This window comes from Rhinatrema bivittatum, chromosome 2, assembly GCF_901001135.1.
Source record: "Rhinatrema bivittatum chromosome 2, aRhiBiv1.1, whole genome shotgun sequence".
Lineage (NCBI taxonomy): Eukaryota > Metazoa > Chordata > Amphibia > Gymnophiona > Rhinatrematidae > Rhinatrema > Rhinatrema bivittatum.
The window spans coordinates 815,077,393-815,102,947 of NC_042616.1; the positions used below are offsets into that span (position 1 = coordinate 815,077,393).

At 47.0% G+C, this 25,555-nt stretch overlaps 1 protein-coding gene across 2 annotated transcripts in view; it reads left to right on the top strand.

Moving 5' to 3' along the window:
- NRBP2 (nuclear receptor binding protein 2) overlaps positions 1 to 25,555 on the top strand; it is a 132,058-nt gene that overhangs the window by 67,325 nt on the left and 39,178 nt on the right. For both annotated transcript variants that reach the window (XM_029592258.1, XM_029592257.1), the window contains exon 4: positions 13,471 to 13,560. In XM_029592258.1, the coding sequence (XP_029448118.1) occupies positions 13,471 to 13,560 (90 nt within the window). The remainder of the gene's footprint in view (positions 1 to 13,470; positions 13,561 to 25,555) is intronic.

Sequence of the window (25,555 nt, forward strand, 5' to 3'; positions counted from 1 at the left end):
AGTGCTCGCTCTCTGACGTGTGTAAGTCGCGCTGTCTTAACAGATGGAACAGTCAGGACTAGTGCTGTATTCACCAATCTCTGATCCCGATGTGGCACATGTACACATAGTGCGGTGTTAAGCCATTCTGCTTTTTCATCGTGAATTTACATAGTGCTTTATATTGTACTCTTTGTTCAGATAAATCAGTAGGGATAGTCAGTGGGCTAAACATCTCACTGAATATCCCTGAATAAAATTATCCGGCTCCATGTGGCCGAATAACTTTGAAACCTAACCGGCTATGTTTAAATATCTCCAGTTAGGTTTCAAAGTTATCCAGGTATGTGTATCCGGATAATTTTATGTCATATTCAAAAAAGATTTTTGAAGTTGTTCTCAGCAAATTCAGAGTTGCTTAGGCCATGCTGCATCTGCCAACTGAACCCTCTACCGAGTTCTGCATTGCCTCTGTTCCTGATCCAGCTTGTGAGACCCGCAAATCCTGAACCTGACCCATCTTAATTGATAACCATTTAAATTTAAAAACATTCATCAACCGTACCACCAAGGACGGCTTCTACAAACTACAAGTATTGAAAAGAATAAACCACTTCTTCACTTTCAAGATTTCAGAACAGTCCTACAAGCCATAATTTTCTCCAAGATAGACTACTGTAACTCTATCTTGCTTGGTCTCCCTTCCTCTTCCTTAAAACCACTCCAGATGCTGCAAAACGCTACTGCCAGGATTTTAACAAACGCCAAAAAAAGAGATCACATCTCCCCCATTCTCAAAAAATTACACTGGCTCCCAATTCACTTTAGAATCCTCCACAAGACCATCACCATCATCCACAAAATTATCTACTCACAAGCCACACTCAATCTTCAAATCCCGCTCAGACTACACTCCTCGTCAAGACCAATCAGAGAAGCATACAAAGGATCCCTACACGTTCCACAAACAAAAGTTACACACCATCAAACATTCAGAGAACGGGCCTTTTCCACCGCTGGACCATCATTATGGAATACCATACCCCCTGACCTCAGACAGGAACCTTGCTTACCAACATTCAGAAAAAGACTAAAGACATGGTTGTTTAGGCAGGCCTTTCCTGATCACATCTGACGATCACAACGGACTCTTATAACTCTCTCCAGACATACCACAACCACTTGTAAATTTCCCATCAACACTATGTAATTAATTGTAACACTTTGTAAATAAGTTAATTTATTCTGTTCATTCTTATTGCCTAAATTATTCCAGCTACTCTTCTTCTCACCCAAGTTCAATTTTCCCTTGTTTTATTGTAACTTTTTTATATCTACCTATAAACACCAGTTTTTCGTTCAATGTTATCACTCCCCTGTTTCCTGTAAACCAGCATGATGTGATTTTATCATGAATGCCGGTATAAAAAAAGCTTTAAATAAATAAATAAATAAATAAATCTGCATTGGATCATCTCTAAGCAAGAGACTGCTTGTCCTTACTAACCCTGCCGCCTGAATAAAACCAGCTGGGAACCTTAACAGTTTGCCTCCAGCCTGAAAGAGTAATCTATGGGGCAGATATGGAGGGGCTAAGCCCAGATAATCGACTCCTTCTTAGGCTAAGTGGACAGCACTGGGCACAACTGAAGACTGAAAATACCCATTGGCTACCCCTAGCCGTGACACCAGTCATCCAGGGCCCCATAATACCTTTCCTGGCATGTAGGGTGGCCACCTGTCCTGATTTTTCTGGACTGTACAGTTTTTGAGGGTATTATATGGAAAAAAGAGGGAGGGCTATCATTTTCAGAAACATCCTGATTGTAGCCTTCCAAGCTGCAAAATAGCCTCCAATCCTCCCCTCGCATTGGTAGATATTCTATATTCAATGCATGTTGGATAGAATTGCTTTGTCATTTGCATGCATTTCAGTCCATGATTTAATCTGAGGCCAAGTACTTTGGCATTGGGGATGGTAAAAGCAAAATCTTTTCAGAGCTGGAACCCCATTTATATCCCACTTCTCTGCTAACGTTAAGACAGAGGCCTCCATAGCATGCACATTTTATCTCATGCATGTTCGTTGTGATTATTCTGGAAACCTAAGCTAGCTGGGAGTCCTGCAGGACAGGTCTGGGAACCTCTGTTCTTGTGTCTAATATTCATATCACCTCCCAGAGGCATGGGCATACTGAAAGCATTAACCTTGTCCTGCAAACCACCGCCAGGCTGACTGAACCACGTGCTTGCCCTGTATAGAGCTCATGTATAATATTGGGGTGCACGCTTCCACAGACACTGTTCTTTGCAAATTAGGGATATCATCTCCATTCCAGCTAATGTGAACATGAGCCAGAAGCTATACAAGACTACACAAGATCCAGGCAGATCTAGGGGAACACATGGGTTCTGAAAAGGCAGCCTACAAAAAATATTCACAACATTGGAGACAAAAGTGTCCTAAATTCTCAGTGAAGCTAGAAAGTATGGCTGTCTTCAAAGTACCTGAAGACTACCTGCCCGGTGCCAGGCTAGACCACCAGGACCAGAGCCCGTACCCGATCACCACATCAAACTGCTCATCTTTGGGTGTGAGTTACTCCAGGAGCACTCAAACTCGCTGCTCCACGTATCTCTGCTGAAACTCTGCGCCAAAGAACCAAGGCCGGATTTAAGCATAGGCAACGCAGGGCATGTGCCTAGGGGACCAGGTTCAGGGGGCAGCCAAAAACTGGCTTGCCTTGCTGCTCCCTGATTTCCGAGGGCAACACTCTCCCCCATCTCCAGTCCTCTGCCCATGGGCGCCGCAGTCTTAAATCCAGCCTTGCCAGGCACCCGTTTCTAGGCCATGCTCAGATCCCCTCACTTCCAGCCCAGGCCCAGGGACGCCAGGAGCATGGGGGTGAAAGCAATCTACTATTGCAGGCTGCTGTGAGGACTCCCCTGACGTGGCGACTGATTAGATTCGAAGCAATAAGTAAATATCTGGCGGACTGAGAGGACTACAGGACCCGAGAAAAGATCTTGGCAACTAGAGGAGAACATGTGAGCCCTAGCAAAAACCAGTGCCTCTCATTGGAGTGTGTGTGGGGGGGAGGGAAGGGGTAGTATCAGGTCCAATGACCGGCTCAGCCCGATCCGGGGCCTGCTCAGGGGATTAGACTTGCAGCACAGGGGAGGAGGAGGTGCTGGAAGGAATGGGGACGTTACTATAGATTCACAATATTTATTTTCCACCCATAGCGGACCTGCCATACCAGGCGGAGTGCAACCAAATTAAAACACAATAAAAGCAGAAGAAAATACATCGGTCGGTTCACTAGGAGCCCGAGCAAGCGGATTGCCCCCTCCGGCCCTGAAAAAGGGAGTTGCTCCCAGCAACTTGAGGCTGTTCAGTCCGCACTGCAGAACCCCCAGTGGTGCATCTGCTGAAACGAACGACTACACCAAGTTCCCTATCAGCCTCTGTACCCGATCCCAGCTGAACCTGACCCGCCCTGCTGTTACTGACCCTGCTACCTGCATAGAACCGGCTGGGAATCCTCCCAGGGCTCTGGTGATGATTATCCTGCTTAACAGAGCGGAAGCCGCTTGTGCAAGTGCACAGGAGATTACAGCACCCGGCAAGGTGCAGAGTTACCTCCGTCACCACAAATGGGATAGCAGTTAATCCCTCGGCGCTAAGTAAGAGTTTGCCCTAGAAAGACCCCCGGAAATGAGACCCCAGGGAGCTGAGTCCAGGCTGTAACGAGGCTCTCTGAGGAAAGAATCAGAGAGAGAGAGAGCATGAGGAAGAGGAGGAAGAGAGGATCACGGCAGCAGAATTAAAGTAGCTCCAGGTCCTGCAAGACAACTCAGAGTGCCCCAAAAGAAGGGTACTCCCTTCCAAAAAAGAGGGCAAAATGCAGAAATTAATTTGAATATGCAAATATACGAGCCGATGCAGTAAAAATCGCGGGAGAGCGGGCCACTCTTCTGTGCGCGTGATTCAGTAAATTAATTTATTTAAATTAGGGCCCGCGGTAAAAAGAGGCGCTAGGGACACTAGCGCGTCCCTAAACGCCTCTTTATGGACAGGACGAGCGGCGGCTGTCAGCGGGTTAGGCAGCCGACGCTCAATTTTGCCGGCGATGGTTCTCAGACCAGCTGACAGCCACGGGTTCGGAAACCGGACGCCGGCAAAGCTGAGCGTCCAGTTTTCAATCCGCGAGCTGCGGGCCCATTTAAATTTATTTTTTTTTCATTTTTAACTATTTGTAACTTTTGGGACCTCCGACTTAATATCGCCATGATATTAAGTTGGAGGGTGTACAGAAAAGCAGTTTTTACTGCTTTTCTCTGCACTTTCCTGGTGCCGAGAGAAATTAACGCCAGCCTTTGGGTAGGCGCTAATTTCTGAAAGTAAAATGTGCAGCTTGGCTGCACATTTTACTTTCTATATCGCGCGGGAATAACTAATAGGGCCATCAATATGCATTTGCATGTTGCGGGCGCTATTAGTTTCGGGGGGGTTGGTCGCGCGTTTTCGGCCCCTTACTGAATAAGGGGTAACGCTAGCGCGTCGAAAACGCTCGTCCAAATGCGGGTCAACTGTGCGCTCCACCGGAGCGCACTGTACTGTATGGGCCTGATAGTTACATAGATCTAACACTGCAGATCATTAGTATAAGCATCAGCCCTACTTGTGAACAGGCAGCCCTGCAAATACTGCAGCCGACCCTAGACAGCAAACACGCCTCTGACTGGGAAAACACAGCGAAGAAGACTACAGCGGATCCGCGCACACGAGCAGAATATCTCAGCTCCAGCCTCGCGCATGCCTGCGGAACACGGAGACCTTCACCAAATACAGAACCGCAGACCTCAAATTACAAAAGTGGAGACAACAGGAACGGAAACCCTGAGAAGGCCCTCTGGATGCAGAGCAGAACGGGAGAACTAGAAGCAGAAATACATTTCCTCCCATGCTCAGCAAAGTACAAAAAACAGAAGGGGTGCACATTCCCAGAACTGATGCACTGTACTATAGCTCTTTTACCCCCAAGACCCCCTTTCTCTCTCCGTGCAGAAGGAATTAAGGACTTTTAGCTCGTCTTTCCAAGGAGTGGGCATTGCAGATTCAGAATTGGTCTGTGGCAGATTTAGATGTAGCATAATTCAGAGTCTTGCCGCAGCGGCAGTGGTGGCCGGCAGGTGCAGCGTGAGCTTTCCCGCGCTCTTCCTAGGCGTCTCTCTGACCGCACCCGCCCTGTGAGGGCCTGAGTGCCCCCTGCCGCCCGCCCCTTCTGCCCTCTGCTGCGACCGAATCGAAAGAGGCGCAGGCTTCAGGCCACCCAGCACCCCCTGCGAAGGAAAAGAGCGGTCCTGCCTGTGTGCACAGCCTGCGCGATGACCACGGTGGTGCGGGGAGGAAGGTAGGAGCGCAAGGTGAAAGGTCAGTTCAGGGCACATGACTCTCAGTCTTCCCAGCCACACGTTACGTAAAGGTCATCCAAGGGCGCATTACAGCACTTCAGTAGGGGAAATCTACGGGTCAGATTGCTACAGAGACTATGCATTCCTGCAAAACCAAAGCAAAGCGAGCTCAGTATGTTTTGAGCAAATAAAACAAAATGAGATTACAGCGCATTCCTACTTTGGATTTTAAGCGCCATCACGTGCCCCTCCAGCAGCTTTGCAAGAAAAAAGCCACAGCTATTCTGGGTCCACGGGCTCTGCAATCAGGGTAGACAGTGCCTGAACCGACTGGAACAGGCATGGGATTGCAGTGGATTACGTTACAAGGGAACCCCTGCACCCTGCTGTCTCTTCTCCAGCCGCTGCTGCTGCAGTACCTCACGGCTCGCGATTCAGTTCACTTTATTGGCACGACACCCAAGCAATACACAGAATAATTAAAAGGGTAGGAAATACAGGGGGAAAGTTAGTAACGGGTTACAGAATGTACGGCAGCAAAGACCCGGCTCAGGTTCTGGTGCTGGTCCGTATCGTCCCTGGTCAGGTTTCATTTATTTTAATTAATACATTAAATTCATTTTTATTCTGCTTTTACCTGCAGTTCAGAGCGGATTACGTTCAGATAGCGTAGGTTTTTCTCAGCCCGGTGGCAGGATATCCCATGAACGTAGTGGGCACGTTCCAGCCAGACTAGTTTATTTTAGCCAGCAAGTGACCACAAAGTGAAAGGAGCTTCTTTGTCACTCTGTCATCCAGACATTTCAAACACCATCCAGGGAATCCTCAGCCTCTGCCTGGCCTGGCCCGCCCGAGGCAGACACCAGTTCCTGTGGTCAAGATGCACAGCGCGTTGCATCCTGATTTGATACTCTGAGCAATTCTTCATTGGACCCTGTGAAATTCCTGCTGATTGGTCAGGATCAGCGTGGCCAGACCCCCAGCACAAGCCAAGCTGCTGTTCTGCCATTGCGGGCGTGGACCCTAGGCCGAGGTGGAGTTGGCACAACCTGCAGGGCTCCTCCCCACTGTCAGAGGCGGAGGTGGCTGAAGCAGAGGACCAACTGGGGCTTCATCAGTACCAGCCCGTGTTCCTCTTAGGTTGAGCCCTCAGGTGCCGGAGCCGGCTGGACTCAGGCGCGGGCCTCTGCGGAGGTGAAGATCCGTCACGTAGGAGACGGTGCAGCTAGCATGATAGAGGAAAGCGGAGTGCGGCTCAAGCAGCGGTCAGGGCAGGCGGCAGGAAGACAAGGTCAGGTATAGGCTGTGGTCAGAGGCCGTAGAGTTCACTCAGGGTCATGTTCCAGGCAGTGGTCAGAGGTCAGTAGAGTTCACCCAGGGTCATGGTTCAGCCAGTCATCAGAGGCAGGTGGAGGTCAAGCAGCATAAGATCCAGTCCAAGGTCAAGCTAGAAGTTCAATCCAAGGTCAAAGCCAGAAGTTCAATCCAGGGTCAAAGCCAGAAGACTGAACTAAGAAGACAAGGAATGAAGAGGAGGATGAGAAGAACAAGGGACCACAGGAGCAAGACAGAACACTGAAGACAGATGGGGAGGAGACTGACCACAAAGACAAGAACTCAACACAAACCAGAAGCAGGACATGGAAATTCAGGAACACATAGCAGGAAACAGGAAGCAGAAACCAGGAAGCAGGAATACGCAGTGGCAAAGCACTACTCCAATGGTGTCAACCTATTGCCAAGGCATAGGCTGCAGGGAGAGGCTGCTTTATATACTGGAGAGGTCTGATGGCATCAAAGGGCATCACGGCCCTTTAAATGCCAACAAGTCGGGTGCGCATGCGCCTAGGGAATCCCTTTAGCACTGTCTGCGGTGGCAACGGCGCCAGCCTAGCCACGCTGCGTTGGTCGGCCGTGTCCCCACCAGGGAGGCTGGCCCCGACATCGGGGAACCGGGTGCCAGGGTCTGGGCTGAAGGTAAAATCATCAGTCCGCAGGCCCGTCTCACAGTCCTCTGAGTGCAACAGTACCCCTCCCACCCCCACGAGGATCTAGACTTCCTGGGATGCATGGCATGAGATTCCTTCAGGAGATTCTTATACAGTATATTGGGGGCAGGCTCCCACATGTTCCCTTCCGGGCTGTAACCTTCCCATGATATAAGGTACTCCTTTTTCTTGGCTCGTTCAGACGTTCAGAATCTCTTTTACTTGAGGGGGGAAATGATAGAAGTCTACAAAATCATGAACTGACTTGAACAAGTTAATGTAAATCAGTTATTTACTCTCTCAGATAATAGAAGGACCAGGGTGCACTCATAAGTACGTAAGAACTTGCCATGCTGGGTCAGACCAAGGGTCCATCAAGCCCAGCATCCTGTTTCCAACAGAGGCCAAACCAGGCCATAAGAACCTGGCAATTACCCAAACACTAAGAAGATCCCATGCTACTGATGCAATTAATAGCAGTGGCTATTCCCTAAGTATAATTGATTAATAGCAGGTAATGGACTTCTCCTCCAAGAACTTATCCAAACCTTTTTTAAACACAGCTACACTAACTGCACTAACCACATCCTCTGGCAACAAATTCCAGGGCTTAATTGTGCGTTGAGTGAAAAAGAATTTTCTCAAATTAGTCTTAAATGTGCCCCATGCTAACTTCATGGAATGCCCCCTAGTCTTTCTAATATCCGAAAATGTAAATAACCAATTCACATCTACTCGTTCAAGACCTCTCATGATTTTAAACACCTCTATCATATCCCCCCTCAGCCATCTCTTCTCCAAGCTGAACAGTCCTAACCTCTTTAGTCTTTCCTCATAGGGGAGCTGTTCCATCCCCTTTATTATTTTGGTCTCCCTTCTCTGTACCTTCTCCATCGCAACTATATTTTTTCTGGGATGCGGCAACCAGAATTGTACACAGTATTCAAGGTGAGGTCTCACCATGGAGCGATACAGAGGCATTATGACATTTTCTGTTTTACTAACCATTCCCTTCCTAATAATTCCTAACATTCTATTTGCTTTCTTGACTGCTGCAGCACACTGAGGTGACGATTTCAAAGTATTATCCATTATGATGCCTAGATCTTTTTCCTGGGTGGTAGCTCCTAATATGGAACCTAACATCATGTAACTATAGCAAGGGTTATTTTTCCCTATATGCATCACCTTGCATTTGTCCACATTAAATTTCTTCTGCCATTTGGATGCCCAATCTTCCAGTCTTGCTAGGTCCTCCTGTAATGTATCAGAATCCGCTTGTGATTTAACTACTCTAAATAATTTTGTATCATCCGCAAATTTGATAACCTCACTCATCGTATTCCTTTCCAGATCATTTATAAATATATTGAAAATCACTGGTCCAAGTACAGATCCCTGTGGCACTCCACTGTTTACCCTTTTCCACTGAGAAAATTGACCATTTAATCCTACTCTCTGTTTCCTGTCTTTTAGCCAGTTTGTAATTCACAAAAAGACATCACCTCCTATCCCAAGACTTTTTAGTTTTCTTAGAAGTCTCTTGTGAGGGAATTTGTCAAAAGCCTTCTGAAAATCTAAATACATTACATCTACTGGTTCACCTTTATCCATGAAGTTAGTAAGTAGCTCATTTAAAACAAATCAAAGAAAATTGGTTTTCATTTAGCGCATAGTTAAGCTCTGGAATTCATTGCCAGATGATGTGGTTACAGCAGTTAGTGTAACTGGGTTTTAAAAGGGTTTGGATAAGTTCCTAGAGGATAAATGCATAAACTGCTATGATGGTAATTAATAAGCAATAGTAGCTTGGGATTTGTCTAATGTTTGGGTACTTGCCAGGTTCTTATGGCCTGGCTTGGCCACTGTTGGAAACAGGATACTGGGCTTGATGGATCCTTGGTTTGACCCAGTATGGCATATCTTATGTTCTTATATTCTTATGATAGGTAACATTATCTTCTGAGGATACCTCTTAAGGCTCTGGTAGTCTCCTCAAGGGCCATGAGAGGATTAGAAGCTTTAAAAGTGAAATATGGAATACATTATGGATTCCAAGAGTAACCGGTAAGTGTAGTTGGTAAGTTATTGGGTCAAGCTGGTGTAAGATCAGGAACAGCCCGATGTATCGAGGAGCAATCTGCATGGAGGGCATCTGGAGCTGGATGTGACAAATGTTAAGCCAAAGTTTGTCCTTGCTTGAACTGTAGTGATGGTCTGTGATGCCTATCCGTAGTTTTTTTTGGCCTTTCGGCCACTCTTTGGAGTATGTTATTGGGGCGTACCCAGAGTTCTTGAAGCTCCTTGACCATCAGCTGGGCCACGGGTGTGGGAATGGGCAACGGGGGTAAAGGTTGTATTCCATATACAATTTGAAAGGGTGATGATCCTGTGGCGGTGCAGATGTGGGAGTTGTCGAAAAACTCCACCAATGGTAGGAGGGCTGCCCAGTTGACTTGCAGGTTGTTTACATAAGTTCTGAGAAAACTCCTTAGAATGCAATTGGTCCGCTCGGACTGACCATTTGCTTGGGAGTGGCAAGCCATTGTGTAATCTAAAGAAATTTTACATTTTTTTATAGATTGAACGCCAATACTTGACTGTAAATTGGGCCCTCGGTCACAGACAATGCGTTGGGCAGGCCGTGCAGGTAGATGATGTTGTGCGTGAATAGGCGAGCCAGCTCCGGGGCTGTGGAGAGCAGGAAGAGGAATGAAATGAGCCATTTTTGAGCAACAGTAGACCTCGACCCAAATGATTGTGCAGCCATTAGAGAGAGCAAGGTCCACTATAAAATCATGGACAAGTGTGTCCAGGGTTCCCTGGGGACTGGCAATGGCTGTAACAGCCTCCAGGTCATCCCGGCAAGGGTTTCTGCTGAGCGCAGGTGGGACAGTATTGCTGGAAAATAGTAAGATTTTGGGCCTGTCCAGGGTGACCTGCAACACAGTCATGGGACCATCTTAGTACTTTTTCTCTGAGTTTGCACGGGACAACTGTATTCCCTGGGGGAAGGGACATGGTGGTGACCAGGAGCATCCAAACTGGGTCAATAATGTGCCTGGGAGGCTCCAGAGTGTCCTCTGCCAGGAAGGACTGTGAAAGGGTATTTGCTCTAATGATCTTGATAACTAGTCAGTACCTTAGCTCAAAGTTAAAGCATGGAAAAAACAAGGACCAGCAGGCCTGATGAGCATTCAACTGTTGTGCATGATGGAGATGTTCCAAACTGTTGCAATCGGTATAAATGGTAATGCTTTTTTAAGCTCCTTCGAGCTATTGGCACCATTCCTCAAGAACGAGTTTAATGGCCAGAAGTTCTCTGTCGCCGATACCATAGTTATGTTCTTGGGAAAGAATTTTTGTGAAAAGAAGGAGTATGGATGGAGAACCCCCTTATCCGAATGCTGACTCAGGACTGCTCCTACCCCCAGGGTGAATGCATCTACTTTGACAATAAAAGGGCAAGTGGGATGATGGAGACAGGGCTTTTGAAGAAAGGTCTTTCAATCTTTGGAAGGCAATAATGGCCTCCGAAGGCCAGACTTTGGTGTTAGCTCCTTTTTGGGTGAGTGCTAAGAGCGGAGCCACAATTGTGGAGTAGTTGGGAATGAAATGCCAGTAATAGTTGGCAAAGCCTAGGAAGGATTGCAGGGCGTGAAAATCGGTTGCAGTCAATCTTGGATGCTTTTGATCTTATTGGCATCCATGTGAAAAACCTTGCTGGACATGATATATCCTAAGAAAGGGAGGCTTTCCTTTTTGAAAATACACTTCTCTGACTTTGCGTACAGTTTAGTGTCTCGCAGTCTCTGAAGGACTAGACAGACAGCCTGGTGGTGAGACTTGTGGACCTTGGAAAAGATGAGAATGTCATCAAGATATGCGACGACACAAATGTTGAAGAAGTCTCAGAAGATTTTAGTCATCATTTTCTGAAACCCGGTAGGTGCATTACATAAACTGAAAGACATTACAAAGTACTCATAATGCCTGTCTCATGTATTCAGTGCCGTCTTCCACTCATCTCTGGGCCAAATCCGAATTAAGTTGTAGGCCCGGTGGAGGTCTAGTATTGTGAAGACTTGGATCCTTGGAGACAGTCAAATAATTCAGAGATGAGCAGCAAAGGGTACTGCTCTTTCTTCGTAATCGCATTTAGCCCTCAGTAGTCGATGCATGGGCGCAATGAGCCATCCTTCTTGGAGACAAAGAAGAAGCCAGCCCCAGCCGAGGAAGTAAAGGGCCAGATGAAACCCTGGTCAAGGTTTTCCTTGATATATTCTATCATCACTTTGGTCTCTGGGATGGATAAAGGATATACTCTGCCATGAAGCGGTTCAGAAATAGGCAGCAGGTCAATGGCACAGGCATACACCCTGTGGGAGGGCAGAGTCTCAGCCTCCTTTTTGGAGAAGACATCAATGTAGCCTGAGTACTTTGGGGGAAGCCCAAGGGCAGGTAGAGTGCTGGCTCTACTCGTTGTAGGCAGAGGTTGTGGCAGTAAGAGCCCCAAATGGACAGTTGTAATGAGGTCTACCCAACAAAAAGGGAGAAACAAATTAAAAGAACAGTAATAACTTGAAAGTGTTTACAAAAATATTTATCGCAGGCAATATTTAGTGCATTTTGATAAATCCAAGCCTTAGCCAGATAAGTAGCGTTGTAAAACTTACCCAGCTAAGAAATGGTTTTTCTGCTACTTAACCAGACAGAACTTATCTGGATTAGTTGGAACTTATAGGGAACTCTATACCCGCATATTTTTACATGTGATTTTAAGGTGATACACAAATAGATTTAAAACGCATAAATTAGATACATTTACCCCCCTGTAAGTTGACTTTCACATGTGTAAATCAGGAGAATTTCTAACTTGCATAGCAATGAAAATACCAGTTTTACCAATTAGTCTACCATTTTGACAAGTCCACCTGCAGGTCATCGACACCCTGCCGGCTCTTCAGCCTGAAGTCCCCCAATTCAGTCAGTATTTCACTTTTCAGATGTTTATGATCACTTACTGCAGTAATAGAGCATGTGTGAATTTGTGCGGGTAAGGTGCTGCATTTACACGTGCGAATTGCTTATAAAATAGCAACTTTACTCCTGTAAATGTTTGCCCCGCCTCAAAATGGCCATGGACCGCCCCTTTTTTTTTTTACACATGCAAATTTACTCGCGGACCCTGATCCACACGTCTATGTTGAGGTTTCTGGAACAGCACATACTCTCGTATGTGCTGTTTTACACGCGTGGCTGCTAATATTTACGCTCGCAACATTTGAAAATCCAGATGTTCATTTTTCAGCTCGACGCCACCTTGTGGCTGATTGTTATATTTCGCTGTTTCTCTGCTTCCTGCCTGTGCTGTCACTTTAACCTTGTGTTGCTTGTTGGGCAATCCACATGACACCTGCTCTCTCACTGGCAACTTTCAGTTGTCTTTCTTTCTAGGTAAGGAACACTGTGAGGGGCTGGGAAGTGTGAGTGTGGAGATTCATCTATCCCTGTTTCTGTCTAGCACCCCGCAACCCCTCCATCACATCCTCCCCTCCGACTGGGCTGAGTGGGGTTTTGCCCTGTTATAGCTTCCCCCCCCCCTTTCTTGACATGAGTTCCCTCTGTTTTAACGGGAGGGGGCACTACGGGCAGATCCTTATACAGTTTTGGGTTTTTTTGTCTTCTTTGCTCTGCTGTCCACTCCATCTTTACCCCTCTCTTCCTGTTCCCTCCACACGGGAGGGGAGGTGGGGGAAGAATAAGAAGGGACTGGACCAGGAAGCAAAGTGGCTTACGCTTTGCCCTGCAGTGTCTGCTCTCCCCCCCGTCCCTGGATGGCAGGAAGGGTGGAGAAGGATTAAGGAGCAGAATGGCGGCTCTGTGCTGTGCTTTATATGCTTTGTCTGCTCCGGTCTCAGCCCCTCTTATTGTGCCTGACCCCTAACACGGTCCGAGGGATCCCCTCTCTCCCTGCGCCTGACACCAACGCAGGCTGAAGGGGCCCCCTCGGTTCTGCTCTTTTAAGCAACTGGTTCTTGATCGCTTGTTTGATTGCGTCCCACTTTCTGTCCGTGTCTCGCAGGTCGTATTTATAACGGAGTACGTCTCTTCTGGGAGCCTCAGGCAGTTTCTGAAGAAAACCAAGAAAAACCGGAAAACAATGAACGCACGGGTAGGGACGCGTCAGTGTCTGTCCGGTCAGTGTGTGGCAAGGCTTTTGCGTGGGCTTTGAATCTAAGTTATCGCCTGGGTGTGCACCTAAGCAGAAAGTGCTGTCGCGCTGCGGTCTGCATGTGCTGATGTGCGGGGATGTCTTTGTGTTATTTTCTGATACGTTATTACTGCCCGTGCCACGGGTACATTTCACCTGCAGTATTTGCACTGATAGGTAAGGTGAAGATGAGTGCAAAATCTCCACAGACATTTCCTCTTGCTTTTTCTAGAGCTGAGAATACTCAGGTAAGCGGCTTTAGAACAATCTCCTCCCTTTTATTATATATGCAACCCTTACTTGGGGGTTTTACTCTAAAGGGCACACAAAGAAATATATTTCTCTCCGGGGATGTTCCAGGCTAGCATTCGCTCCCACGCTTACCTCTTTACCCTGGGGGGGGGGAGATTCTTTTTATGGGGCGAAGCTCTCGTCTATGGCCCAGACACCATGGTGCCTTGCTTTCAGTGTGTGTGTGTGTGTGTAGGTAGTCGGTGCATCCCATTGGGCTGAGATGCTGGGACAAATCAGACAGGCCCAGGCTCCGAGGGTAAGAATAAACTTTCCTGATTTGATAATAGATAAATTAAAGTCCATTTGTCCATAAAAATGAAGTCACATCTGAATGCTGGTACCTGTGGGTATTTCTCTGTAGGGAGGTGGCCTGTGTTTCAGCCACCTGGTGGGTGATTTTAGTTGCACACAACTCACCCAGTGGCTAACCGGGAATCCTGTTGGTGGGTCCCCCAACTTCCCAGCAAAACAGACCCACCTGACTCCATTTCCTTCCTGGACGCCCAGCCCATCCTGCTCCCACGAGTGTGAAGAACCGAATGAGGTCCCCCTGCATTTCTCTTTTATCGTTAGTTGTTGCTGAGGACTTCTGTTGGGAAAAAGTCAGAAGGGGGATCAGGCTATGCACGCACTACATCCCAGTGGGGAGGGAGGGATCAGAAAAAAAAAACAGCTCCACGCTGTTCATGTCCAGAAAATACTTGCAAAAGGTAAAACTGGATACATCCTCAGCCCTCGCTGTCTCTCTCAGCAGGATCCCTCACTGGTGCTTGTCCACCTGGGGTTTAGAGCGCCCTCACGGGTCTGCAGTCCTCTGGCTAAGAGCCCTTTCACCCCAAAAGGGAATCAGGCATAAAAATATATCTCTTCTGTAAATTAGTGGAAGAAGGACCCCCTCTGGCAGGGAGTGCTTGATGAGGTGTCGCTTCCAAACGAAACTCCAGGGTGAAACTGGGAGGCCTCCCCAAAGTGTAAAACACAAACATCCTTACTGTTCCCTAAAACTGATCCAAAGAGTCCTGAAATGGCCGGGCTGAATGGTATCGAGGCATCCAACCACAGCCCTCCAGGCGGGAGGAATTAAGAAGGATGAATAGCTCTTTAATAATGTGTTCTATATGCAACGTGATGCACATAGGGAAAAATAACCCTTGCTGTAGTTTCACGATGTTGGGTTCCACCGAGGAAAGAGATCTCGGCGTCATAGTGGATAACACATTGAAATCGTCGGCTCAGTGAGCTGCGGCAGTCAAAAAAGCAAATAGAATGTTAGGAATTATTAGGAAGGGAATGGTGAATAAAACGGAAAATGTCATAATGTCTCTGTATCGCTCCATGGTGAGACCACACCTTGAATACTGTGTACAATTCTGGTCGCCACATCTCAAAAAAGATATAATTGCGATGGAGACGGTACAGAGAAGGGCTACCAAAATGATAAAGGGGATGGAACAGCTCCCCTATGAGGAAAGGCTGAAGAGGTTAGGGCTGTTCAGCTTGGAGAAGAGATGGCTGAGGGGGGATATGATAGAGGTGTTTAAAATCATAAGAGGTCTAGAACGGGTAGATGTGACTCGGTTATTTACTCTTTCAGATAATAGAAGGACTAGGGGGCATTCCATGAAATTAGCACGTGGCACATTTAAAACTAATCGGAGAAAGTTGTTTTTCACTCAACGCACAATTAAACTCTGGAATTTGTTGCCAGAGGATGTGGTTAGTGCAGTTAGTGTAGCTGGGTTTAAAAAAGGTTTGGATAAGTTCTTGGAGGAGAAGTTCATTCAATGCTATTAATCAAGTTTACTTAGGGAGTAGCCACTGCTATTAATTGCATCAGTAGCATGGGACCTTCTTAGTGTTTGGGTAATTGCCAGGTTGTTGTGGCCTGGTTTGGCCTCTGTTGGAAACAGGATGTTGGGCTTGATGGACCCTTGCTCTGACCCAGTATGGCAATTTCTTATGTTCTTATGTTGAAGTAAAGTGCACTTACACAAGTAAATGATATAGACAATACAATGGCATATATTTTAGCAATTTTCAAAAGCCCCCTTACTCAAGTTAAAATCAGGCCCTTAGTGTTTATACCTACATGTCTACTTACATCAAGAAGTTATGCATAGATGGCTGAAAGCCCAGTCATCCTGTCTAGCTTATCTTGTTGCACTGTAGTTATGATTATAATTACTAACTTATAAACATTATGAGCCTTTTTTTTTTTTTTTTTTAAATACTGACTCATAAACAGGAGCTGATTGTTTTTCTTTTCTGGCATCTCGTAGTAATTTAACCTTCACAAAGAATTCTCTTTTGGTTTGTTGTCTGAGTTTTCCAGATCTTCTGGTTGATGACCTGTAATGTAGAGGAAGGGTCACTTTGGTTCTGTCAGGAAGAACATCTGTTATCTCTCCATTGGACATGAGTGTGCGTCTAGGTGTCAAGCGGCATGCTAGGTCAGAGGTTTCTGCCGGGATTCCCCGGCTTCCTCTGGAAGAACCCACAGGCATTATTACTCTTTTCTTAAAGGGCAAGGGGGTTTGTTGTCAATTCTTGCGACTCCCATCCATGTCAAGGCATTAGTTAAGTGTCCCTTAATAGATGCTAATATGGAGCTGGGCACAGTATTGGTGTTCCAATATAGCTTTACTGAAGAAATCCTTTGCTCCATCCCTTAGGGTCCCTTCCTTATCCTTGAACTGAAGGGACCCTATGGGATGGAGCACCTTGGAACACAGGTATTCCTTTCCCTTAAAGGCTTCCCTTGCACCACCGGGGATCCACCGCCCCTCCTGGCGCTCTTCAGTTTGTAGCTCTGCTCCTTCCTCTGGAGCACTCTTCTTCCTTCCCAGAGTCAGGGACCGGTTGGGTGTCCACGTCTCCTTCACGTTACTGCTTGAGCAATTCAAACCCCAGATCAGGGGAATAAGCGCATAACAAACAGCTCCCCTCTTATTCCAACTGGGGAGGAAGAGTGGCCGGAAACTTCCTCCCGAAAGAAAATCAGAAATGTTTAGGAGTAAATCTATAACTTGTTGAGATTTAAAAACCTCCTTACTTCCTCTGGGGCTCACTTTTATATATATACTAGCGAAAATTGCCTTGCATTGCTTGGGTAGTCGGGTCTATAACAGCCCATGTGTGTGTGTGTGTGTGTGTGTGTATGTGTTTGTGTGTGTGTGTGTGTGTACCTGTGTGGGTGGGGACTTGTGCCTGTTTGTGTGTGTGGATACCTCTGCCTGTCTGCGTGGGTACCTGTGCCAGTGTGTGTTTGTGGGAGTCTGTTTATATATATGTCTCTGTGTCTGCCTGTGCCTGCCTGTGTGTGCGTATGCATGTGCACATTTATGTGCTTGTGTGCATGCTTGTGCAAGGTTCTGTGCATTTGTGTGCATGCATGTGTGAGGTTTTAAGTCAGGGCTTCCCTAACTGTGGGTCGGGTCCCCCAGTGGGGTCACAAAACCTTCAGCTGGGGTCACAAGTGCCTCAAATGGCAGAACAGGTGCCAGCAGCAGCAGCATTAGTAGCGAAGTCAGCATGGGGCCTGTGAGCCAGCATGCGCTCACAGTGTCACTGACTGTGAGTCCTTGGGTTGTGGTGTGACTGGTGCAACCCAGCAAGCAAACCAGCTAAGGCCCACGATGACTGCAGGCAGACACGCTCGAGCTGGGACTAAGACTAGGCTTCACCTTTATCAGCCTCTACCCCCACAGGTTGAGCCCTTGGGTTCTGAGGCCAGCAGGACTCAGGCGAGAGTCCCACAAGAGAGCGGTCAGGCAGAGTTGGAATATAGCAGAGGATAGGGCAGGCAGCAATCGGGCAGAGTCATTATCCGGGCAGAGGTCAAGGCACAGGAGGTCAATCAAAGAGAAGAATGGGACGCAAGGTGCAAGGAGAGGGAAAGAGCAGGGCAGGAACAAGCGGAGGACTGGAATGAGGCGAGGCAGGAGCAGGACTGGAATGAAGCAAGGCAGGAACTCACACTGCAGGCAAGGAAACACACAGCAGGAGGCCTGTCGCTGAGGTACAGGATGTCAGTGGAAGCGCAGTTTAAATGGCCCGACAGCCCAAGGTGATCAGTTGGGGTGCCTCAGCGTGGTTTCCCATCATGGGGCCTACAAACCCCGTGAACCTAGAGGTAATGGCATTGGTTTTCCACAGCAGAGCAGTGAATGGCATGTAAGGCGTCGGTGGACTAATGGTGTGAATGAGGCTGAGCACGGAAAGGAGCTGCAATCGGCCAAACGTTCCACGCAGGCTCTGCAGTGGCTCTTCTTATGCATAAGTTTTGGTGGTAACAGGCAGCCATCCAGGAGATGGGATCAAGGCCGCTGCAAGGCCCATGAGCTTGCACTAGCCCACAGGCCCTCTACTGATTTTCATTAGGGACCAGTTGTAAGGGGAGGGGAAGCTTGCGTGTGTTTTGGATCAGTGGAGATTGCTCCTGGTTCTCTCCTCTCACCCACCACCAAACCTACTGAAATTAATATTGTTGCCCCTGTCATCAGCCTTCCCTCTTTTCCCACCAGTTGTCATCCACGTTTGGCCCAGGTCCCAAAGGAAAACGTTGTCACTGTCCCTGGCCAGGAAAATATTTGGAGGAGTCTGTTTGAAGGGAGGGGTGAGATGCAGGAGGGGCTTGAGGGTTGGATAAAGTGGAGAAGGATTGGCTGTGGAGGATGAGAGAAGGGGGAACGATAGAAGATCAACTGGAGGGATGTAAGAGAAAATGGGGCTGAGAGGGGATCAGCAGGGGGGAATATGAAGGAAGGGTTGGGGGAGAGAAGCTGAGGCTGGGGAGGTAAGAGAGATGGAGATGAGAGGGAGGAGGGAATGGAGAGAGTGAGGGGATGACAGATGGGTTGAGAGGGGAGCAGCAGGGGGGAATATGAAGGAAGGGTTGGGGGAGAGCTGAGCTGAGAAGGGGAGGTAAGAGAGATGAGATGAGAGGAGGAGGAATGGAGAGAGTGAGGGGATGACAGATGGGTTGAGAGAGGATCAGCAGAGGGGATGTGAAATGGGCTGGAGGGAGTTGGGCTGGGAAGGTGAGAGGAGCAGAGGGTGAGAGATGGAGGGAAGAATGGTAAGAGAGGAGATCCGCTGGAGGGCAGGGAGGGGGAGGGGGAGGAGGAGTGCTGGTTGGAGGGGAACCACAGCCCTGCTAATTTGTTTTGGTCATCCTCTGGGGTCATGTGACTTTTCAAGTACTAAAATGGGGTCCCCGTGACTGAAAGTTTGGGAAGCCCTGCTTGTATGCACCTATGTGCCTGTGCCTGCCTGGCCCTCTTTCAGGGAGCATAAGAAACAGGGGCTTTGCAGACAGAGCATATTAGTGAACATTACCTGGCCTTGCTTTGCTTATCTGGTCAATAACCTGTTGGGGGAAGGGGGGCATACATGTGGGGGTACCTGTTCCTCTGTGTATATGTCTGCCTGTGTGTGTGTGTGTGTTTGAGGGAGCCGGTATGTGGGGGTGCCTGTGCAAGTTGTGGCTACCCATGCCTCTGTGTGTGTCTGCCTGCCTGTGTGTGTGTGTACTGTGTGTGTTCCTGTGTGCATGCATGTGTTTGTGTATATGTGTGGGTACCAGTGTGTGCACCTCTGTGTATGTGCATGCGACAGGGCTTTGCAGACTGATCATATTGTCTTTGCACAGTGCACCTTCCACCGTTCCAGGAACCACCTGGTGGCCACACACAGACACAACAAGCCCGATACAAGCCTTTTAGATAGATTTTTTTAAATTATGATAATGTGAACAATGACAGATAATAAACAATAGAATACCTTATTCGATCATCAGGTCAGACTTCTCAGGCTAATACTTGTTATAATCTCTCTTCAGCTAAAGATGTAATCATGGCTCCCAAATAACCAGCTGTCAGCCAATTTTTATATTTTGCTGTTGCATTTAAAATTGGCAGCTTATCTTAATAAATCTTGATTTGCAACACTTCTCTGGCTCCCCCAACACGGGACCATGTTTCAAATGTCTTTATCAGGGGGATCTATGCAGATGCATGTTGATGAGGCTATCAGTTATTCTCCCCAAATCTAAAAATAAATCTGCACCGACCCGCTTTTCTGTGTATCCTCTGACGTAATATCTTGGCGATATTGAGTCGGAGGAGCCAAAAGGTTAAAAAAAAATGTTAAAAAGTGCCGGCAGTCAGGTTAGGGAAACAGACGCTTAATTAACGAGCGTCCATTTTCCTAACCCCTGGCTGCGCACGGGTTAGGAAAATGGACGCTGGTAAAATTGAGCATCCGTTTTCCTAACTCGCTGACAGCCACCTCTCCTGGACGCCCGCTGCCAAGGAGGCACTAGGGGCACACATTTCTCCCTAGCGCCTCTTGGCAACGCGATCCCTCATTTACATATTGCATCACGCTCCCGGGAGAGGTGGCTGGGCACGAGTTAGGAAAGCGGGCTCCTCAACACTGAGCGCCCGCTTTCCGCACTCATTTATTGCCTCGGCCCCAAAGTGGAGGAAGGCCCGGTAGCCCGCGAGCAGAGCCCATCCTGCTCACGGCCAAAGAACAATAAAGACCGGTGGGCCACGAGTGCAGCCCATCCTGCTCACGGCTGAAGACTGGAAGAGGCCTAGCAGCAGGCTGCAAGCAGAGCCCATCCCACTCGCGGCCACGGATAGAGGAGAACCGGCAGCGAGCCACGAGTGGAGTCTATCCCGCTTGCGGCTGAGGATGGAGGAGACCCAGTGGCGGGCTGCTAGCAGAGCCCATCCCACTCGCTGCCACGGATAGAGGAGAACTGGCAGCGAGCCACGAGTGGAGCCTATCCCGCTTGCGGCTGAGGATGGAGGAGACCCAGTGGCGGGCTGCTAGCAGAGCCCATCCCACTCGCAGCCAAGGACGGAGGAGACCTGGTGGTGGGCCGCAAGCAGAGCTCATCCCGCTTGTGGCTCAGAACGGCAGTGAGCTTCATGCAGACACTATGCCATTTGCAGCCAAGGATGGCATGGGATGGCCTGGCTGTAGGCCATCCCGCTCATAGCCAAAAATTAGGCCTGGAAGGAGAAAGAAACAGAGGCCCAGGATAGCTGTGCACCTGCAGCAGAATGAGAGAGCTGACAGCTGAGCCAGCAAAAGGGATCCTATGTGAGGGTGTGTGTGCCAGCAAGAGGGAGCCTGTGTGAGAGTGTGTGTGTGTGTGAGCAAGAGAGAGAGAGAGAGTGAGAGAGCCTGGGTGAGAATGTGAGGGTGAGCGTGAGGGAGCCTGGGTGAGAATGTGAGGGTGAGAAGGAGGTAGCCTGCGTGAGGGTGTGTGTGTAGGCTAGAAAAAGGGAGCCTGTGTGAGGTGGGGTGTATTTGAGAGAGGGACAGAGGACGCCTGTGTGAGGAGTTGCATGAGAGATGGGTCAAACTCTGGGAGTGGAGGGCTGGGGAGTAGAGATAGTGTGGAAGGGGATTGAGCCTGGAGGGGGATGGAAGAGTTAGTGGGGAGTTAAGAAGTTGGAGCCTGAGAGGGCATAGTGAAAAGGGTCTGGCCAGAGGAGTAGGGAGAGAGGGTGGAAGGGACACTCTCACAGTGAACATCTAGGGGAAATCTTCTCAAAATATTTAAAACTCTGCATCTTTGAGTAATAACATTTCTGTATTACATTTTACATGAATTACTCAAAGACTGTGAGTAATAATATAAAATATGCAGGATTCCCCCAGGAGTAATTCCATGCATCCACCACCCTTTCCATGAAGAAATATTTCTTGAGGTTGCTCCTGAGTCTACCCCCTTGGAATCGCATATTATAATCCCTAGTTCTACAGCTTCTTTTCCATCAGAAGAGGTTTGATTCCTTTGCATTGTTAATATATTTCAGGTATTGAAAGTCTGTATCATATCTCCTCTGCTCTCCTCCAGGGTATACAGATTTCGGTCCTCCAGTCTCATCTCATATGCCTTTCAATGCAGACCCCACACCATTTTGGTCGCCTTTCTCTGGACCCCCTCCAACCTGTCTCTGACTCCTTTGAGATACGGTCTCCAAAACTGAAAACAGTACTCCGGGTGAGGCCTCACCAATGACCTGTACAGGGGCATTATCTCATTCCAGATTTTTATTCTTCTTGGAAAAGGCCATACGCACATCCCGATTCATCCAGATCAAAGAAAATTTGTGCATTTCTTAGTAGGGGACCATCACTTCCAATACAAGATCTTCATTCTAGTCTCTCGGCTGCACACTGGGTCTAGCGGTGGTGGCTGCACACCTCAGAAGGCAAAGTCAATACCTAGAGGACTGTCACATCAAGAGCAATTCTGAGCCCTCACAAAATAGTGCTTGCAATTAGTGATTCATCTCAGGTACTCTGGGATTCATCATCAGTTATAGAAAATCCCACCTATCTCCAAATCACCAACTAGAGTTTACAGGGAAAGAGAAAAGACTCCATCACAACTAAAAAATGTCAAAATCTCCCTTCCCTATGATTGGGTGAACAGTACTCACTGTCATTGGGTGAACAGTACCTATGATTGGGTGAACAGCCTCAGTTCCAATTGTACTTTCCGTCACAGTTTCTATTGTACACACTGCCGTTTAATGATTATACATAATGTCTTTTTGCATTTAACGATTGTACATAATATCCAATTATTAAGCCTTAACTCTACCCCTACCTTATTTCCTCCCTCTCCTCTCCCCACCCCTCCACTTCCCCACCTCCCCAGTTTTAACATCAGTTTCACTGTAAAGCCACGTTGGCTCATTCTTGTTTTATGGAAACCGATGTGATGTTTCTAACGAATGTCGGTATATAAGAAACGTTAAATAAATACTCTTGGTACTCAGCCTGTACAGCAGCTCATCCATAACAATTAGGATTTGCGGCAGGATTCTGGGCTATATGGCCTCAACAGTTCATGTACTCACGAGGGCCAGATTGTACATGAGGTAGCTCGGTAGAACCAGTATTCCCAAAGCCTCGGTCACAGAATTAGAACGATCAGAGAACACAGAAAGTCCAGTTTTTACATGTCCTGTTTAGCTGTGGGCTTTTGTCACCATCTCCCTGTGAACCTACTTTAAAGCTCTCCTCTCTAATTTCGCAAGTCTTGGAGCACTGATACTCTTTTTGTTTCTTGACAAGTTTATCCCATCTCTTCTCAGCAGATCATCTTCATTTAATATCAGACCATAATTCAAGAAACCAAAACCTTGTCGTAGATACTGTCCACATAGCCGTGTATTTGTCTCCAGGATGACTCTGTCCCTTGACATGACTTTAGCCTTGACTGGAAGGATAGATGAGAATACCACCTGGATTCTGACTCACCTGATGTAGCCCTTTCTTTTGGTATCATCGGTGCTTACATGGATGAGTAGGCAGAGAATTCAAGAAGTTTCAGTAACCTTTCTGTTATGTCTCTGATCCAGACTCCTGGCATTCGGCACATTTCCCAGAAAAAAGAATATATACTTAGAAACTCAGAAATACAACCAAAGACAGCAGCAGTTTCCCCTTAAACTTGCTTATATATAGTTCCATGTGCTTTCTTCTGTGTTGCCTTGATAGCACTCTGCTGAAACTACTGAGGCAGATACAGAAACACCGATAGTCATATCTTAGGTTCTACTGCTAGCAAAGGAAATAACAAATCCGTGAGCATCACTGCAGAGGTGGGTCTACACACAGGAGCCCCTGGGGAGATTGCAGCTGGAAGGTGTACACTTGACTTTGGATACACCCAGGCCCTGCCTGTCCTCTTCTGGGGGAAGTTTAGAACACCTACAGTGCTTCACGGCCCAGAAGAAATCCAGCAACTTTTTCTGGGTCCTGGCCAAGAATTCAGGAGTCAGACTCAGGGTGCTCAACCTGTGCTGGAGAATGCTTGTTATCAGCTGGTGAATCACCAGGGTTCTCCCCCTGAGAGAAAGTGACTTCAGCAGATCCCCCCATGACTTCACATAAGCAGCCATCTTGTCTTTCTGCTTGTACCTGTTGACAGAGGCCATGGCCTTTCTGTTGATAGATGGATTGGTAGATATCTCAAAACCTCCCCACTCCATGCCAGATCGCAAAGGACAGCAGGGCAGGACATATGTTAGAACTGCTATTTTGTAGTTGATAGTGTGCTAATAGAATTTTAAATCTAGGTATTAATGAGGTATTATGGTCGGATCATTACCTTGTTCTTTTTTAACTAGTTGTTATGGAAAAGATTATTCATTCCCTTGTGAATTCCAATCAATTTGTGCTTGATTGGACCACAGAAATTAAAAAAATAAGATTGGGAAGATGTTTCCTCAACTCATTTGATAGACAATTGGAACCTTAGTCTTTTTACGGTTTACCGAAACCAGTCGGACTCATGGACTACAATGGTTAGAGCCTCTCACAAGCTTGCACCTTGGTTCACTAAGGCCTTGATTAATATCAGGAAAAACCTTTGCAAGATAGAGAGAAAATGGAGAAAGCATAGGCTCTGGTGTGAAATTTGATTACCAAGCCTCCTTGTGTGAATAGAGGAATACCTAAGGCTAGGCTAGAAAGGATTATTATGCTAGAAATAAGCCTTTAGAGTTATTTATTTATTTATGTATTTCCAACTTTTATATACTGTACGCTCAGCAAAGGCTGGCCGGGACAGTGTACAACACAACAATAAAGCTATAATAAATACAAAATACATTTAAAAAATCTTCCACATCATGTTTCCCCAAATCAAGAATAAAAAACAGACCACATCAGACGATTTTAACCACCCCACCCCGAAAGAAGCAGAAGAAGGTGTAGCACCAGAATCTGTAAAAAGAGCAACCGTGAAGCCTATGCATAAGGATAATAACATTTCTCCTATGGAACTCTCAAATTATAGATCTATATCCAATCTCCCCACTGGAAAAATGTGTTGGCATGCAAATTGATGGTTATCTCTCTGATAACGATATTCTTGATGAGTGGTGATGCAGAACTGCTATTAGTATCGTAGCTTGGCACTTTATTGTGTCGTGTCCAGCATGGTGGGAGTGGTATCCTGGTACTGCTTAATTTGGCTTCCGCTTTTGACACTGTTCGTCATAGGATTGCTATTTCAAGACCAGCTAGTTTAGGTTTATCAGGATATGTGCTGAACTGGTTCAGCCCTTACCTCAAGGATAGGAAGCAGCAGATACGGATGGGAATGACTCCTCTTGGCAGAGTTTTGAGTCGGGTGTGTCACAAGGTTCTGCTGTATCCTCGAATTTCTTTCATCTTTATCTCAATCCATTGGTGCAGCTTCGACAGACATTGCGGGTCATATATTTTTTTTATATGCAGATGATGTTCAATTGTTTATTCCCAGTGTTGAACATAATGCGGTACCAACAAAAATTTTCTATAACTATGAGGCAAATTCAAGAATGGTTGCTTGTGAATGGTCTAGTTTTGAACATTAACAAAACCAAGCTTATGTGGGTAGGGAAAACTGCTCTAGAAAATGATGCCAACTATGTTTTAAAGGAAACCAGCTTTTCCTTTTTTAAATATTATTCATAGTTTATGAATCATATTGGATTCACAACTAACCTTTAAATCACAGGTTGGTCAACCAGCAAAAATGATGTTCTATAAATCAAAAATCTTACGACCACTAAAATCCTATCTTCCACCTGATATATTTTGGACACTAATGCAGTCCCCAGTTTTGGGAGACTTAGATTAT